The following is a 16344-nucleotide window of genomic DNA, read 5'->3' as shown; positions in this document are numbered from 1 at the left end:
TCAGGTGATCAGCCTGTAATGTCCTAACCAAACTAGGGACCACAAAGTTATTGTTGTGATATGTCCCCACCGGGAATCGAACCCAGGACCCGGATCGTGAGCTCAACGCTCAATCACTGAACCACGACGGTCGTTCTCTCGCAACCAAACGTATTTTCTGGATTACCGACTTATATGTATATTATAATCCAGAAAATACCAGTTAATGCTAATGGTAACGGTTATTACCGCAGTGCCTAGGTATTAAACGTACAGTCATGAGCAATATAATGTACCCACTTGAGGACTCTGTCGCACTAACATATTTGACATTTAGTGAGACGTACAGTTCAATTTGTCAAAAAAGTTAATGTGATTGGTACCAAACGTACCTACATACTGATGCTAATTCCTCTAGACACCATCTAATTTTTTTATTTTACGGTCGGTACCTATAGGATAAAATATTAAAGTTACTGTAGAGACGTCCTTGTAGATACCTGCATAACATCAATTATTCAATGCACAGCACTTTTACCTGAGCTTGGAAAGTGCACATTATATTTTATTTATTTAAAAGAATGTTCTAGAATATAAAATTCCTCCTGTGCAATAAAGTATTGTGTATTGCATTGCATTCGGTTCGTTTATGTTTAAATGTTAATCCTGAAACGGAACCATCCTACTTTAGTGTCACCCATAAGTATTATGTAGGTAGGTGTACTCATTTTTTTAAATTTATACGATGTACCGAAGACTCATAACCAAATATATGATGCATATAAAGCCTTATGATGCATCGACTGCTTCTCAAATCCCATATCCATTTTACCGGCAGTGTATATTTTATGTCATAGGCTGCAATTTTATCAATACTTTTCGTAAGGTAAATAGCCGATCATGTTAAGGTTTTTGGCTTTCTGTAACAAAGAGGTATTCCCTTGCATGATAGTCGATATAATATCTAGATGAAATGATATCTAAATAGTCAGTTTGCAATATAGTATTTAATGTAGTTAGTCATATTGCTACATAGACAATCTGAGACCAAACCCAATGGGCCGTTAGCGATAAGCGCTGAAAGAGGGAAACACGGAGGGGGAAATGTGGACCACGCTAGCGGGGTCTGCATCAGGGTTCTGAAGTAGCCCAGTAACTTTAGATGTAAGTACTATATAAAAAAAAACTGGTTATCAAAACACCGGAAGGTCAGGACAGTCTCTTAGCCCAAGGTGGACGTGAGCCCTCATGATCTTTGCCTTATTTTCTCCTGTAAGTAATTAATTTCTACCACCAAGGACCCTTGGTACGCGAATCTCATTAAATCAACGTGTAGGGGGTACTTTAGTTTCGCGTCGTCAGCTAGTAAGGGCCCTGGTTGAGTGGTAGCGGATAGCGATAAGCATGAAACTAGAAGTTTTTTACTAATAGATAAGTACAGTATAAGTACGCATAATGAATCAAAGAAAAAAAAAAGAAAGAAATAATAAAAAAAAATAAGAAATCTCTTTGTTTAGAGATAAGTTTACCTGTAGGTACTATCCGTTTTCTTTGTATGTTCCATTATGTCTGTTTTATTGTGTAGAAATAAATAATAGTAAATAAAGAATAATCTTAAAGTATAAAACGATAACTCTCCGCCCCCCACCAAATTGTATTGAGCGCAAAACTTACCCCTCTGAGCGCAAAACTCACCTCTCAACTAATCTCAGCTGAGACTGGGCAGTCTCAGCTGAGATTAGTTTATTAATACCACCCTTAATAAGGTTGTAAGGAGAAAGAACGAGCGCGTGGACTTTATATTTTATATTGGTATAATTATACTTATTTAGTGGTTGAGATGTCTCCTGATTACTTGTTGTTCGTCAACCCACCCTATTAGAGATTACAACGCGTGAATTTATGTATGTATGTTTCTCCTTTTATGTGTATTCTAGCTTTCCTTCCACCCGCAATTAAGCTCGCGTCTTTGAAGAGAAGGAAAGAGGGGAACGGGAAAACCAAGAAGAGCTTAGGGCCTGTCCACATCACCACGGCACGACGTCGTCGCCGTGGAACGGTGCGGTGCCGTGGCGCGGCAGGTTGCCGTAACGTGGGAATTTACGTTGCCGTACCGTAAAAATGTACCTCACGACACCGCAAAGTTACACACACAACAGAAGCAGAATACGTTTTGTGCGGTCCATATCTACAACGAGACTGTTATTTATTTGGTGAAGAATGTACCGAAAGTTTACAAGGCACGGCAACGTGTAACTTTGCGGTGTCGTGAGGTACATTTTTACGGTACGGCAACGTAAATTCCCACGTTACGGCAACGTGCCGCGCCACGGCACCGCACCGTTCCACGGCGACGACGTCGTGCCGTGGTGATGTGGACAGGCCCTTAAAGCGAACGTCGTGTCTTATGAAGTCAAAGAATTCGTGGCTGACTTTACAAACGGATATATCTGCAATTTTATGCTAAAATAATTTGTGTCTTATTGAAAAGGTGCAAATCAGGTCGCCAAAAATTTCAGATAAGGCATTTAGCGACGTCAGAGACGAATTGGCCTTTGATATACAATAATGGAGAACCGACAAGAGCGTGGCGTCGTCTTTCGCTCTCAGAAAGGCAAATACCGGTACTGCGCATGGTCAAGGGGCCGTAGAGTGCTCTCCACCGGTATACCGGTACCATACCTTCAGTACCGGTAAGCCAGTTGACCGGTTGCCAGTCTAATCGGTTCTTATAAGGCTTCAGGCGATTACTACCGGTCTATTAGTCTACGTTCGATGAATTTAGCTATCCATTTTTAGTAAGAAAAATTTAAAATGAATATGAAGGGTTTTTAATATCTGGAGTGTTCTGTAGGTGAGTTTGAAAGATAATAAACAAGTTCGAAGTTTAAGGGTTTTGTGAAGTGTTCTGATTTTGTGGTTCTGTGGTACATCGGCGTGCTTCTCAAACGCTTTGCGTCGGTTCGAACCCAAATACCGGACTAGCACCGATCAGTTATTAATTTATCTTAAGTGCAGTTTTCACTAACACAGTTGGCTCGACCATTACAGACGGCGATACGACTCACCTATCACGTTGGTCTAACAGAAAGCTCAGTGACGTGTGGGTACTTAGTTCACCTTGCGATGGATGTACGTCTGACTACCCCAATTATGGTGTAATCGTACTTGAGAACTATGTTAGTGTTACTTAGGTTGGTGTAGATACATTAATGTACTTATTTCATGTAGGTAGTTCTTTTAAATATTTATTGTTACTCTAACACGCTATTATATTTGTCCAAAATTTTCCTGTAAGTACCCAAAGTTTGCTTGGAAGAAATTGCTGCGAGAAGCCGCATGTTGTGCCTTTCTGTATCTGTTGTTCTTATCTCTGTATCCTGTGTCCGTTGTGCTCAGTAAAGTATTTTATCTATCTGTGTGCTTTAAAATTGATAAGAGAAGACATCATACCTAAATCAAAACCAACCATATTATTTCTTAAGGTCGTAACGCCGACAGTGCCTTTAAAATCCAAACTCCATTGTTTTACTATTGTGTCTGGAAACCTCGACTTTACGAGGAAGCATGGCTCGCCTTACCAGGACCCGTGGAAATGAAATGAAATAAAAATTTACTGTCATAAATGTGGGAGGTACTCATATATATATATGGAAGTAATTCTTTTAGCGCTCAGCACATTTAGTCATATTGTGACATACAATAATAATTACATAAAGTACTTACAAATAATTACTAATATAATTATCTATAAAACTCACTTAAGCTATAAAACTAAGCTAAGCTAAATTAAGCTTTCCCTTTAACTAGTTTTTGGCTTAAGATCGAAACTTTAGAAGGGGTAGCTCGGAATGGCGTTATACGTTCTCACACACACAGAATGTTAATTTTTATAATAAACTGTAGTTCTAGGAGTACTGGTACTCTTGATATTAACTTAGAATCACAGTCTGAATGATCCCCCTAAGTATTCGTTACGATGTCACTAACACCTGTATACACATTGACGGAAGCGGACCATGGGTTCCTCCAGTTTTACGCTCCACACTTTAGACTGTTGGAACTTTTTCTGAAGTTAAGTATCTCCGTTGTTCTCAGGTGTTGATCGACGCATGGCGCGTCACCAAAAGCATGTCGGGGATGACAGGCGCGAGCATGCTGCGGACGAGGAGGAAGGACGTCAACGTCAAGCCCAACCGCAAGTGAGTAACTCCAGCCCTCGCGTTACAGCAACATTACCGCGCGCGACGCGCTTTACGCGCGCGACGACGCGAATCATACCGACGGCTTCGACCAGCAGACACAACGTGCGAACAACGATTTTCCCGCTAATTCCCGCTCCCGTGGGAATTTCGGGAGTTGCTTTCTTAGTGCACCTCTACGGTACCTAATCTACGTCCCTTCCAAATTTCAAGTGCCTATGTTTAACCGTTTAGGCTGTGCTGCGTTGATATATCAGTTAGCCAATCAGTCAGTTTCTCGTTTTATATATTTAGAAGAAGATTCTGTTCGATGTCTTTAATAACATTTGTTTTCAGGTTGGATCGCAAGTCCTCCCGCGGGATGCTGTACGAAAACGAAGAGTTAAGACTCCGCACTATCAACATCAATGCGGAAGTTGAACGGGGTAAGGTACCTTTGTCTGACTCTTTTCTTCATCTTCATTATTCCTTGTTGAGATTTCGATTCCTCGCGACTTACAAACAACCTAAACCTACGACGACCTAGAATTACATACATACTTAATATAAACAGCCTATATATATCCCACTGCTGGGCACAAGCCTTCCCTCAATCAACGGAAAATTCTACGCTAAAGCTAGAAAAAAGAAGAGGTAGCTATGTACTGTTTATAGGTATATTTTACAACCCCCTGGTCATTTCAACCTTTAGCGACATTTTGAAGTATTCCCTCTAGGGATAAGAAATGTTTGAATAAGTCAAATGAAAAAAAGAAAAGCTTTGTATGAAAGATGACCTTTATCGGTGACTTTTTCCTTTTTAACCGACTTCAAAAAAGGGGAGTTAGATCTGACATAGTATAGAAGCCAGTGTTGTGCCGTTCATAGCATAGTGATGTATAAGTCGAGATTAGGCCGATCGATTCTTTTCTAATAGTACCATAGAATAAGGAATAATACTACGTATAGAACGACAACTCTCCGCTCCCCACCAGCGTCTGAGCTAGGTTCACCTCACCCTCCCTCTGGCCTCTGTGGTTCAGTGGTTGAGCGTTGGACTCACGATCCGGAGGCCCCGGGTTCGAATCCCGGTGGGGACATACCACAAAAATCACTTTGTGATCCCTAGTTTGGTTAGGATATTCCACGTTGATCACCTGATTGTCCGAAAGTAAGATGATCCGTGCTTCGGAAGGCACATTAAGTCGTTGGTCCCGGTTACTATTTACTGATGTAAGTGAGTAATCGTTACATGAGTCAAGTCAGGGGCTTTTGGCGGCTCAATCATAACCCTGACACCAGGGTTGATGGCTGGAGGCTGGTATTCCACCTCACAATCCACACAATAAGAAGCAACCCTCGAACATAGTTTAGACTTGATTCGTATGGTGTCAGACGTTACACACACAGATGCGCGTGTGCGATAATCTGTAGTGTCTGTGTAAAACGAGGTTGTTTCTATGAAGTGTCCGGGGTGTGTACGGTCACGAGCATTATGTATACACTAAGGTACCATGTCACATTAACTTTTTTGACAAATTGAACTGTAAGTCTCACTAAATGTCAAATATGTTAGTGCGACAGGGTCCTAAAGTGGGTACATTATATTGCTCATGACTGTACGTAAGGTCCTTTAATGTGTTTTTCACGTGTTACCAGGTCAGTCGGACATAAAGAAGTTGAAGCGTGAGAATGACCAACTCAAGCGCGAGATATCAGCGCTTCGGTACGAGTACGACAGACTTGATCACCTGCTGCGCGAGCGCCGCTCCTCACCAGAACATTCGGACGTACGTAGACTTTAGGCTCAGTGATGTGCCATGGGAATGTTCCCAAAGTGGAAATGTTTCCAAGATGTTCCCGTTGTAAAAACTCTTTAATAGTAGAGATACTGGCTGCTTTTCTAAGAATCTTCCAATCGTGTGGGTTGTGAGGTGGAATACCAACCTCATCAACCCTGGTGTCAGTGTTATTACTGAGCCGACACAGCTCCTGACATGACTCATGTAACGACTACTCACTTACATCAGTAAGTAGTAACCGGGGCCAACGGCTTAACGTGCCTAATGTTAATAATAGTATGTAAATCCGGTGTAAATATAGGTGACTAGCTAATTAGAGTAAGATTTATAATAATTACGTATTGTATGTCAGAACATGACTAATTGTGCTGAGCCATAATACTTACTTCCATCACAATGTATGACCGCAATTACTACAATAAAATGAAACTTCATTTCACTTCACTTCACTACACTTCACTTCATTTCACTTCATTACATTTCATTGCCTTTTCAAATTGTTCTTTCTTGCACTCTGATCTTATTTGCCTGAAGGTTACCTAATAACGCTTTTTTTTTACATAACATTCCCGGTACGGCACATAACTGCTTAGGCTGCGTTTCCACCAGAGAACGCGTAGCGAGAGATGTGTTCATTAAGAACCAGTAGAATCGCTTCCTTAACCTTCCCTCGTTCAGTACATCTGGTGGAAACGGCTTAGTGGAGCGAAGATTTTGTATGTTCAAAACATACGAGAGATTTACACGAGAAACATTTCCGGTTTTACCTAACTAAAACATTTTCAACATTTCTCCTCGCCTGAACATTCGGACGTACGTAGACCTTAGGCTTCGTTTCCACCAGCGATGTGCGGGGTCGCGTAGCGAGGGATGCGTTTATCGAGAACCAATAGAATCGCTTCATTTACCTTCCCTAGTTCAGCTCAGCTCCGGTGGAAACAGCTTAGCGGAGCACCTTTGGACGTTCAAAACAAGCGAGAGATTTAAACAACTATCATTTCCGGTTTTACGTATCCACTACATTTTTTTTGTGGTCGTGTTCTTAATCGGTAAACGGTATCTTTGCGTTTGATGTGCTACTGTGTTGAATTTCATGCCAAGTTCTTTATTACCATCAAACTGATTTTATTACTACAGTACATAAAGCACAGTATGTGTTGGCAGGACAGCGCGTCGGTCTGCAGCGCATGCCCGGAGTGCAATGAGAGCTGCGCACGAGTCGCATTCAACGACCTCAGCGTGGTGCCTGAAGAGGGCGAACTGGAAGGGACTAAGGTGAGAGACAAGTGTATGATTTCTCTTAGTATAGTTATTTCAACTCACAAAGATATTTCGCTATAGTTAGACGGTGCGCACACATTGCCACAGACACCCCTTGCAAAAATCTCGTCCTTACATTGTGCCGTCTAATGCATAAGTGGGAGCGCGACAGACAATCCGCGCGCGCTCCCTAACGCTTTATTCAGAAGGCGCGATTTACTCGCGTTTTCATACCACAGAGTAATTTGATTACTTTATAGATTCCTGCACGCTTGGAGATGTCGTCTGTATAAGTACGATGTTAAGTACTCTGTGGTATGACCACGCGAGTAAATCGCGTCATCTGGACAAGGCGTTAGGCTGCGTTTCCATTGACGCGGAACTGTGCGGAGATGAGCAGGAATCGACCAATCACCGTGAGGGAGAGAGTGACATAGAGTCTTCGTTGTTCATTCTCTCGATCGCTGTGATTGGTCAAATCCGCACATCTACGCTCTTCTCCGCCCATCACTGCGTCAGTGGAAACCCGGCCTTACCCCTAAACGACTAACGGCCATTCAAACTAAAGTGAGACCCAGCGGGGGTGAGGTAATTCTAGCTCGGCACCGATCCGAATTGGTGCGGGGCGGAGTGTCCGTTCTATAATAATAAAATGTAGTATTATGCTTTATTTCATAACAGTGCCTTCGTGTGTTGCAAGAACTATACTAACTATACTTATGGGTATTCTCTCGCGAGTCCAATTATTTTAATTGGCTGACATAGGGGGGTTGAAAAGGCCATGTCAAAGCAATTCTTCTAAAAAAGCAATATTGCTATTTGACATTTGTTTGCATTGCGCACTTACTTTTATATGCGCAAATGTCAAAATGCAATATTGCGTTTTTAGATTAATTGCTTCGATGTGGCCTTTTTAACACCCAAGCAGCATCTACTAGTTTTTATTGACGTAGATTTGCCGCATGTGGCATTAACTATTTGGCCGGACAAAATTAAATAGGAAGTGCTAAGGGATTTCGGCCGTTACATAATTTAAGACAACAGGCCTGAGGTTGCCCAGTTGGGGGTGAACCTCAGCTCAAGGTGTCGCCTGAGAAGATTGTATTTAAAAATCGCCTAGCACGTGAATACGCCTTCTATATGAAGAGGACATAAGTCACAGAGCCTAGGGTAACAGTAACAGGACAGGCCTTAAGCGCGTAAGGCACGTTAAGCCGTTAGTCCCGGTTACTTCTTACTGATGTAAGTAAGTAGTCGTTACATGAGCCATGTCAGGGGCCTTTAGCGGCTCAATAGTAATCCTGACACCAGGGTTGATGAGGTTGGTAATCCACCTCACAACGCACACGATAGAAGAAGAAGAGCTTAGAGAGTCACATACCTACACCTACCTGTAGACAACTGCGTCAGCGCAGACAAAGAGCTGCAGTGACGCAATCAACTTCTGATAACATAGAAACACTACACTACCCTTACTATTACAAACAAAACACAAATAAACGCCTAGCAAACAATTCATAGCAATAAACTCAGTTGTTGAAATTGCTAAATGAAAACACTGGAAACTCAGCGCGCTTTAGACATAACATCGAATTTAATTGCGCAAAAGCAAATTATTTCTACTATGACCTAGTACAGAGTACCGTTGGCGCCTTATTTCCAAAACTATCCGCGAAACATAAAACATTTCGCGAACCACGTGTCTTACAGACGAAAATGAAATGTTTGACGTTTTAATCTGTTTTCCGCCATAGCTAGCTAGAAATAGAACGCATTAACCAAACAACCGGCCGATAGTGTTGCCTATCGATAGACGGCTATCGATAATTTAAAAAATAAAAAATAAAAACAATAGTATCGATAATGTTCAAGGTCGCCAACAGTACCGGCCGGCATAGACTTATTATGCTATAAGATTGAACTCATCAATGGCCCCGATTCCTGCAGACACCTCTTAATTTTATTTTAAGTTATACCCGTCATTTTCTTTTCCGACGTAAAGGAAAGGGACAGATGATTGTAAACAAGTTAATTTTAAAACGAATGAATAACCCGGGCGAATAAAATAGGCATCTCGCTGGTATGCAATCCGTTTGACGTGCTGTCTACTTAACCCTGTAAATTTTTTAGACGGTTGTTTTACATGACGTGTGTGGCATAAATTTTATGACTGTCGATTACCTGTCCCTCTCTTTTTCAGCGGATAAGAAAATGACAGGTATAACTTAAAATAAAATTAGATGACGTCTGCATGAATTAAGCACCAATAGTTGCACTACATTTGGCCGCTCCGCATCACACTCTCCTATGTGTCTATCCTTTTCTGTAACTCAGAACTGCCATTTGCAAAAACGAGATAATGTGACTGCACGCGGCGTAATCGACGAAGCTTTAGGTATCTCGCTCTAGCAAATGAGGATTCTGCGTGATAGAAAAGAAGAAAATACGAAAGTGCGACGCGTTGCGGCGTTTAAATGCTGGGAATAGTGTGAAAGTCACTTTTGGGAAATTTCGAGTTTGGGCGGACGAATGTGAGTCAAGGGCGGGCATACTGCGCGGCAGGAGTGGGTAAAAGTTGGCCCAGGAATTACAAATATACGTAATTATGCACATCCATAGGCACATAACCTCACACGCGCGATTCTTGTGTGATGGGCAGAGCCACAAATGTACTCACAAGACAACTTGCAGTCACTTTTGATACAGAGTCCTAACATGAATAATGTATACATTTCCCACCGGGGTAAGAGAGACTGGAATTCCATTTGCTTCGATCCTGACATACTTTTCTTGCTTCCTCCACATTCATCAATCGTTTCATGCACGCACGCCGGTTCAGAGTAGATCGTACTGAACATTTTCTAAGGACATCTCCAATTTGCTCAATGTACGTCCTTCTAGGTGTAATGAACAAAATAGTAAGTAAACCCGTACAGAAGAACAAAAAATACATTTAGATAGGTACGGTCACGAGCATTAATATGTACATACACTTTGGTACCATGTCACATTAACTTTTTTGACAAATTGAACTGTAAGTCTCACTAAATGTCAAATATGTTAGTGCGACAGAGTCCTCAAGTGGGTGCATTATATTGCTCATGACTGTACATTAGCACCTATTATAGTGGAAACGCTAAGTTTTGGAATTCTGTACCCCGAAAACTATAAGTAATAGGTAATAGTAACATAATTATATACATCAATGGCTGAAATCACCTTTACTATAAACAGAATAAAACTACGTATAGAATGGCATCTCTCCGCCCGGACGCCCGCGCCAATTGGGTCGTGTACTAGATTCAAGATAAATATTAAAATTCTGATTACTAAATAAAGACAGATCTAAAAGTAACGATAAACTTTTTCTTTATTTAACTTATCTACGAATAAACCAAGAAAACGCAATAATAAATCCGACATTTTATCCCGTTTTTCTGTAACGTCACAGTGTACTTTTTCATGCAGATTCCATAGTAATTTCGTATTTTGACGTTTTGTAAAAAGTGACTGATTTGACTAATAGGAAACCAGCCTATTCGTATCGGGCGCCGACCTCATCCCCTCTCGGTTTTACTTTAGTCTATAACATTAAATTAAAAATTTTAAAAACCCCCGATCAAAAAGAAGTACTCAATTATTATGACTAAAGGTTAAAAATGCTAAACCCTATAAAAAGCAAAAAATAACTTATCCCACATATGCTTGCAAGCAAACTGAGCGTGTAACATTTCTATCACACTTAACAAACGACCTGATGACCTTGAAGACCTGAACCGATTTCTACCAAACATAGCTAAGAACACTCTCGACTGATATACCTTTCAAACAAAAAAAGCCGCATTAAAATCGGATCATCCGTTTGGGAGCTACGATGCCACAGACAGACACATACACATTTACACAGACACGTCAAACTTATAACACCCCGTCGTTTTTGCGTCGGGGGTTAAAAACGGCCGTAAGCCTCTCAGTAAGGGAGAGGGCCCGGACTATCTGTCTCGTTCGCGCATACGCGTATGGAGTGCTCGGGGTGTGGCCCCACTACCAAGGCTTCCTTACAAGCAACCAAAGAATGAATAGATCATACTCCACCGCACTCCTCTACAGCGGCGGTATTTCCAAAAGTGAAAAAATCCGCTATCCCACTCTATACTCCCTCCGGTTGATTTAGAGGAGGCCTCTGCCCAGCAGTGAGACGTATATAATTCAATTCGAAATTCAAAAACATCTTTATTTTATCAGGTAACATAGTTACACTTTGAATCGTCATTTTTTACATAACGAACGTCTCATCCGCCTAAAACTACTGCAGCTTCTCATAACCTGTAAACGAGGAAAAGAAGCTGCAAGGAAAACCTCGGCGCAGGGCCCAAGACGTAAAATATAGAGGCTGTTTGTGTATACATATATTATCGCCGCCTATAAAGTGACCTAAGAAGCTAGTAAACAGCTTAATCGCGACGACAGAACAGTTATGATAACAATTATGCACTTACTAGACTTTCACGTTGATTATGATATCTTCATTCATCTGTTCCCAGTTTAGCCAGGTTAACATAGATTCTGCTTCGCTTATCGGTCTGATATCGTTACCTGTTAACATAAATTATAATATGATTCCTTCTGCATGGAATCACCAAATACCTCTGTCTATCTTGAGAAACACAATAATTATAAGTTACTTTGTCTATCTTGCAATTCGTGGTCACCACATAGCGTGGTATGTCTAACACAATGTAGACTGGCCTCGGGCAACACCCACTCCACCTGATATATCAATATCGGCGGACAATGCCATGACCCGGTCGAACAGAAACCGCAATGGAGTCCATATTGAACAACTTACAATAGATCCAAAGGCTCACCTGTATAACACCAACACCACATGTGAGATACAAGTTGGCTGTATACCACGTTACAGCCTGAGACAGTCATCTTCCCCGGGGGAAACCCAATGATGAACATTGGGTGAACCACATTTATAATAAGCATTGCAAATAAGTCCTGCATACAAGCACCGACAGATCCATACATCTACCTCCAGTGTATGTCTCTTAGACAAAGTAACATCTAGGGATATAGCACCAATAAGAACCATGGAGTAATAAACTACTAAGAAACTATTCTAAGGTACTTAGCTTTCAATACATATCTGGACTCCCTCTTTCAACACATATTAATTTCACATCTCAAAATTATATCTTCACGTGGGAAGTTTGAACTTGTGAAAAACAGTTAGGTAACCATAGCAACTAGATAACGATATCAGAGACAACTTACCATAGACTAATCAGTATTGCTATATTACAATATGTACATCTCGCGGAAACGCCGCGACACTCCCGCCGGGAACAATTAGAGTTGTAAGGTAATCATTAAATTGTGTGTCCATTCCCTTATCTTTTGAAGGGCTCGAACCGCTGCAGTCCGTCTTGGTCTATTTATTTCAGGTTGTTGTTCCAATGATTCATTGTCCATTATTTTATCATCATCATTTATTAACTCATTAAATCTGTTACCATTCTCATTTTCATTCTCAGTCACTGCCGTTTTATTTGTCACATTCAAAATATCATAAGTTCTTTCTATGTCTTCAGTATTTGCAGTTTCATTGTTGCTGCATGTATCTATATGGATATCATCTACGTTTTCTGTCACAACATCAGGTGTATTCACTGACTGTTCCGAAGGCAACCAAAGGGGTTCTGAATTCTTGGTAGTATCTTGAGGTACTGGATCATATTGTTCCTCATCTTCGGCTTCCAGAGGATACAAGTGCGCAATAGATCGCGTAAAGATAGAGTTTCCTACTTTAACTTGAGCTACTCTAACCAATCCATCAGAGCCTTTGATCAAAGAGATAATTTTCCCGACTTTCCAACCTTCACGGTTTTTATCTCCTTTGATTTGAACTATCTGGCCTTCTTGCGGATTTAACTTAGAAGTCACACGTGGTTGTTTAAGCGAGTGATTATATCTCTCACGTAGACTTGGTAAGTAGCGATTTTGAAACATTTCTTCGAACTCTTGTAGTATTGTACGAGCCTTCTTCCATCCTTGAATTAAGTTGGTCTTCGTTGATGTACCTTGTATTGGTAGTCCATTCTGCGCGGTCTCCATTATGAGACATCTGCCAGGTTGAAGAAAATCAGATGGTTTCAAAATAAACTCTAGTTCTGCATCAACAGAGGTTAAAGGTCGCGTGTTTAATACAGCTTCTATTTCTTTTACTATCGTTGACAGTTGACTATCATTCAATAGGTGTTTTTGTAGTGTTCTACGCATACAATGTTTCACTAGTCCTACTAGTCGTTCATAGAAAGCTCCAAACCAAGGCGCAAGTTCGGGTATAAATCGCCATTTTATCTTATTTTGAACACAGTATGGTTTAGACACTATGTCAGATATCAATTTGAAGTGTAAGGCATTGTCGGAAGTAATAAGTTCTGGTACTCCTCTAGTAGAACACATTCGCCTAAGAGCGGATAGTCCTTCTTCAGCTGATAAATCTTGCACAACTTCTAAGTGTATAGCTCTAACTGCAAGGCATGTAAATAGACATATCCATCTTTTGCTGGTACCTGTCTCTGTTTTGACCAATACAGGTCCTAAATAATCTACTCCAGTAAACGTAAAGGCTTTGCTATAATTAACCCTTTCATATGGCAACGCAGGTGTGGGTGGTAGTTTGAAGGGTCCACCGCCATGCTTCGAACAACGTGGACATTTCTTTAAGATCTTCAAAACTTGTCTCTTGCCTTGCGGTATCCAGTAGGTTTGCCGAATTATACTTAGTGTATGACTAGCACCAACGTGGTAGTTCCTTTCATGTGTGTCTTTGATTACTTTATTAGTAAAGTTACAATCCTTAGGTATTATCATAGGATACCTCTTATCAAATGACCAGTTGGCATTCCTAAACCTGCCCTTGCATCGTAAGATACCATCTACATCCTTGAACAATCCAAGGTTACGACTGAGATTTGTTTCTTTACCGTTCACTTCCTCTTTAAAATATTCTGACTGTATTTTTCTAATTTCTTCCAGTGTATTATGTGAGTCAGTTTCTATTCCTCGTTCCATTAACTGGTGGTCGTCATGAGAGTTATCTTCATTCTCTACAACCATTGACTCAGGGATCTTATCTTGTACATCATCAGTACTCGTCAGATCCTCCCCAATCAAAAAAATTGTATCACTCCTTGTATGTGTAGGCCAAGTATTCGGATCTTGAAGTAGAAAGTCTGGTCCTGTTAACCACTTTCTTCCGTCTTCGATAGAATTCGTTGGTCTAGTAGCTGCATCAGCTGGATTAAGTTCTGACGGTACGTATCTGACAATCAAGTTTTTATTACGTTTTATCTCTTCGATCCTCCTTGACACAAATGGAGTCAATAGCTTATTCGAATTGAACCAATCAATGACAATCTGACTATCAGTCCATAGCACTTGCTTGCTTACATTCAAATTAATGAATTTAGTTACATATCGTATCAGACGACTTCCAATTAATGCTCCAAGTAACTCCAGACGTGGTATTTTCAAATGTTCTTGATCTTTGATTGGTACGAGACGAGATTTGCCAATCACAAAACTCTTCTCATCTTCTCCAACTACATAAACCACTGCTGCATAAGCTCTGGTTGAAGAGTCCGTAAAGCAATGTATTTCACAGTCGTTACTCTGCGCATTTTTCAGGTAACATCTATCTAGACTTACTTCCTCAATTTCATTCAAATGTTGTTTGATGTCAACCCATTTATCAACAATATCTTTGGGTAATGGTGAGTCCCATTTTATTTTCATTTTCCATAAATCTTGTAAAAGTAATTTTGCTGATAGAAGTGTTGGTACGGCATAGCCACATGGATCATATACAGATGCAACGCTTTTTAGGATACCTCTCTTAGTATTTGTGTTATCCTTTGCACATGTTTTGATGTGAAGTGTATCATCTTCTAGGTGCCAGTTTAAACCCAGTATTTTAACTATTTGATTTGAAGAAATATCTGGAACTTGTCGCATAAAATCTTTTGAATTAGAACTCCAATCTCTCAAGTTCATAGAAATCTGTTGAAATGTTTCCTTAGAGACACGATATAGTTCCAAAGCCTTTTCTGTATCATTTGTTCCGGTAATGACATTATCCACATATATGTGATCTGCTAGATTTCTTACGTTCTCGTTGTCAGAGCTTGACAAATGGTGTTTTATAGTGGCATTTAGTATAAATGGACTTGAAATAACTCCAAACGGAACTCTACAAAATCTATACTGTATTATATTGTCATCGGTTAGTTCTTTGTTAGGGTCTTTGATCCACAGGAATCTGGTTACGTCTCTATCTTCTGCTTGAAGGCCTACTTGAAGAAAGGCCTTTTCAACATCAGCCGACATAGCCACCTTGTTTGACCTGAAGCTAATGATCAAACCAGTGAGGTCTCCTATCATTGATGGTCCTCTGTACAAACACTCGTTCAAGCTCTTTTCGCCATTAATTTTTGCGGAGGCGTCGTAGACTACGCGGCCTCGTTTTCCGTTTTGGTGTACCATATGATGTGGTAAATAATGTACAGGATGAGTTGTTTTATTAGAAGCTAAAGGTTCGACAGCTTCTATAACTTTGGCATCCAACTGCTCCTTGAGGATCTCATAGTAGGTATCGAGGGTCTCAGTATCCGATCGTTTCAATAAACTTTTTAATCTACCAATTGCGAGACCATAATTCGATGGAAGTTCGGGAGGGTAGTGCATCCAAGGCCATTTTACTTGGTATCTCCCATCTTCAAACTGGGCAGTTTTATTGAAATGATGAACTGCTTCCTCTTCCAGTGTGGACTTTGGTGAATCGGTAATCCCTATCGACTCTAAATCCCATAAGAGTTTTATGTTTCCACTTTCTAACGGTAGATCAGGTGGATCCAGTTTAACTTCACACGAAGATTGGAAATATGTCAGTACCGACAGTTGTTCACTTAACTTGTTCGGTATTTTACCAGAAAGAATCCAACCAAATTCAGAATCAACCAAGTACAAACCTTCCTTGATGCACATCTTCTTTGTAGATATGATGGTGAAATAGTAGTCATTTCCGAGTAGAATGTCGATGCGGTCTGATA

At 40.6% G+C, this 16344-nt stretch overlaps 1 protein-coding gene and 1 non-coding gene across 4 annotated transcripts in view; both read left to right on the top strand.

The window, feature by feature from the left end:
* Positions 1-16344, top strand: part of LOC126377855 (uncharacterized) — an 87150-nt gene that overhangs the window by 56765 nt on the left and 14041 nt on the right. For 2 of the 3 annotated variants that reach the window (XM_050025847.1, XM_050025846.1), the window contains exons 2-5: positions 4078-4181; positions 4518-4606; positions 5820-5950; positions 7127-7237. In XM_050025847.1, the coding sequence (XP_049881804.1) occupies positions 4111-4181; positions 4518-4606; positions 5820-5950; positions 7127-7237 (402 nt within the window). In that variant the 5' untranslated portion in view covers positions 4078-4110. Of the gene's footprint in view, positions 1-4077; positions 4182-4517; positions 4607-5819; positions 5951-7126; positions 7238-16344 lie in introns of those variants that run through there. The other variant, XM_050025848.1, reaches the window with a different exon arrangement.
* Trnav-cac (transfer RNA valine (anticodon CAC)) lies at positions 5189-5260 on the top strand. Its single transcript has one exon. It is a non-coding gene; the product is annotated as a tRNA-Val (tRNA).

The sequence above is a fragment of the Pectinophora gossypiella genome, chromosome 24 (genome assembly GCF_024362695.1).
Source record: "Pectinophora gossypiella chromosome 24, ilPecGoss1.1, whole genome shotgun sequence".
Taxonomy (NCBI): Eukaryota; Metazoa; Arthropoda; class Insecta; order Lepidoptera; family Gelechiidae; genus Pectinophora; species Pectinophora gossypiella.
The sequence above is the reverse complement of the archived record's forward strand: the minus strand, read 5'-3'. Positions and strand labels throughout refer to the sequence as shown.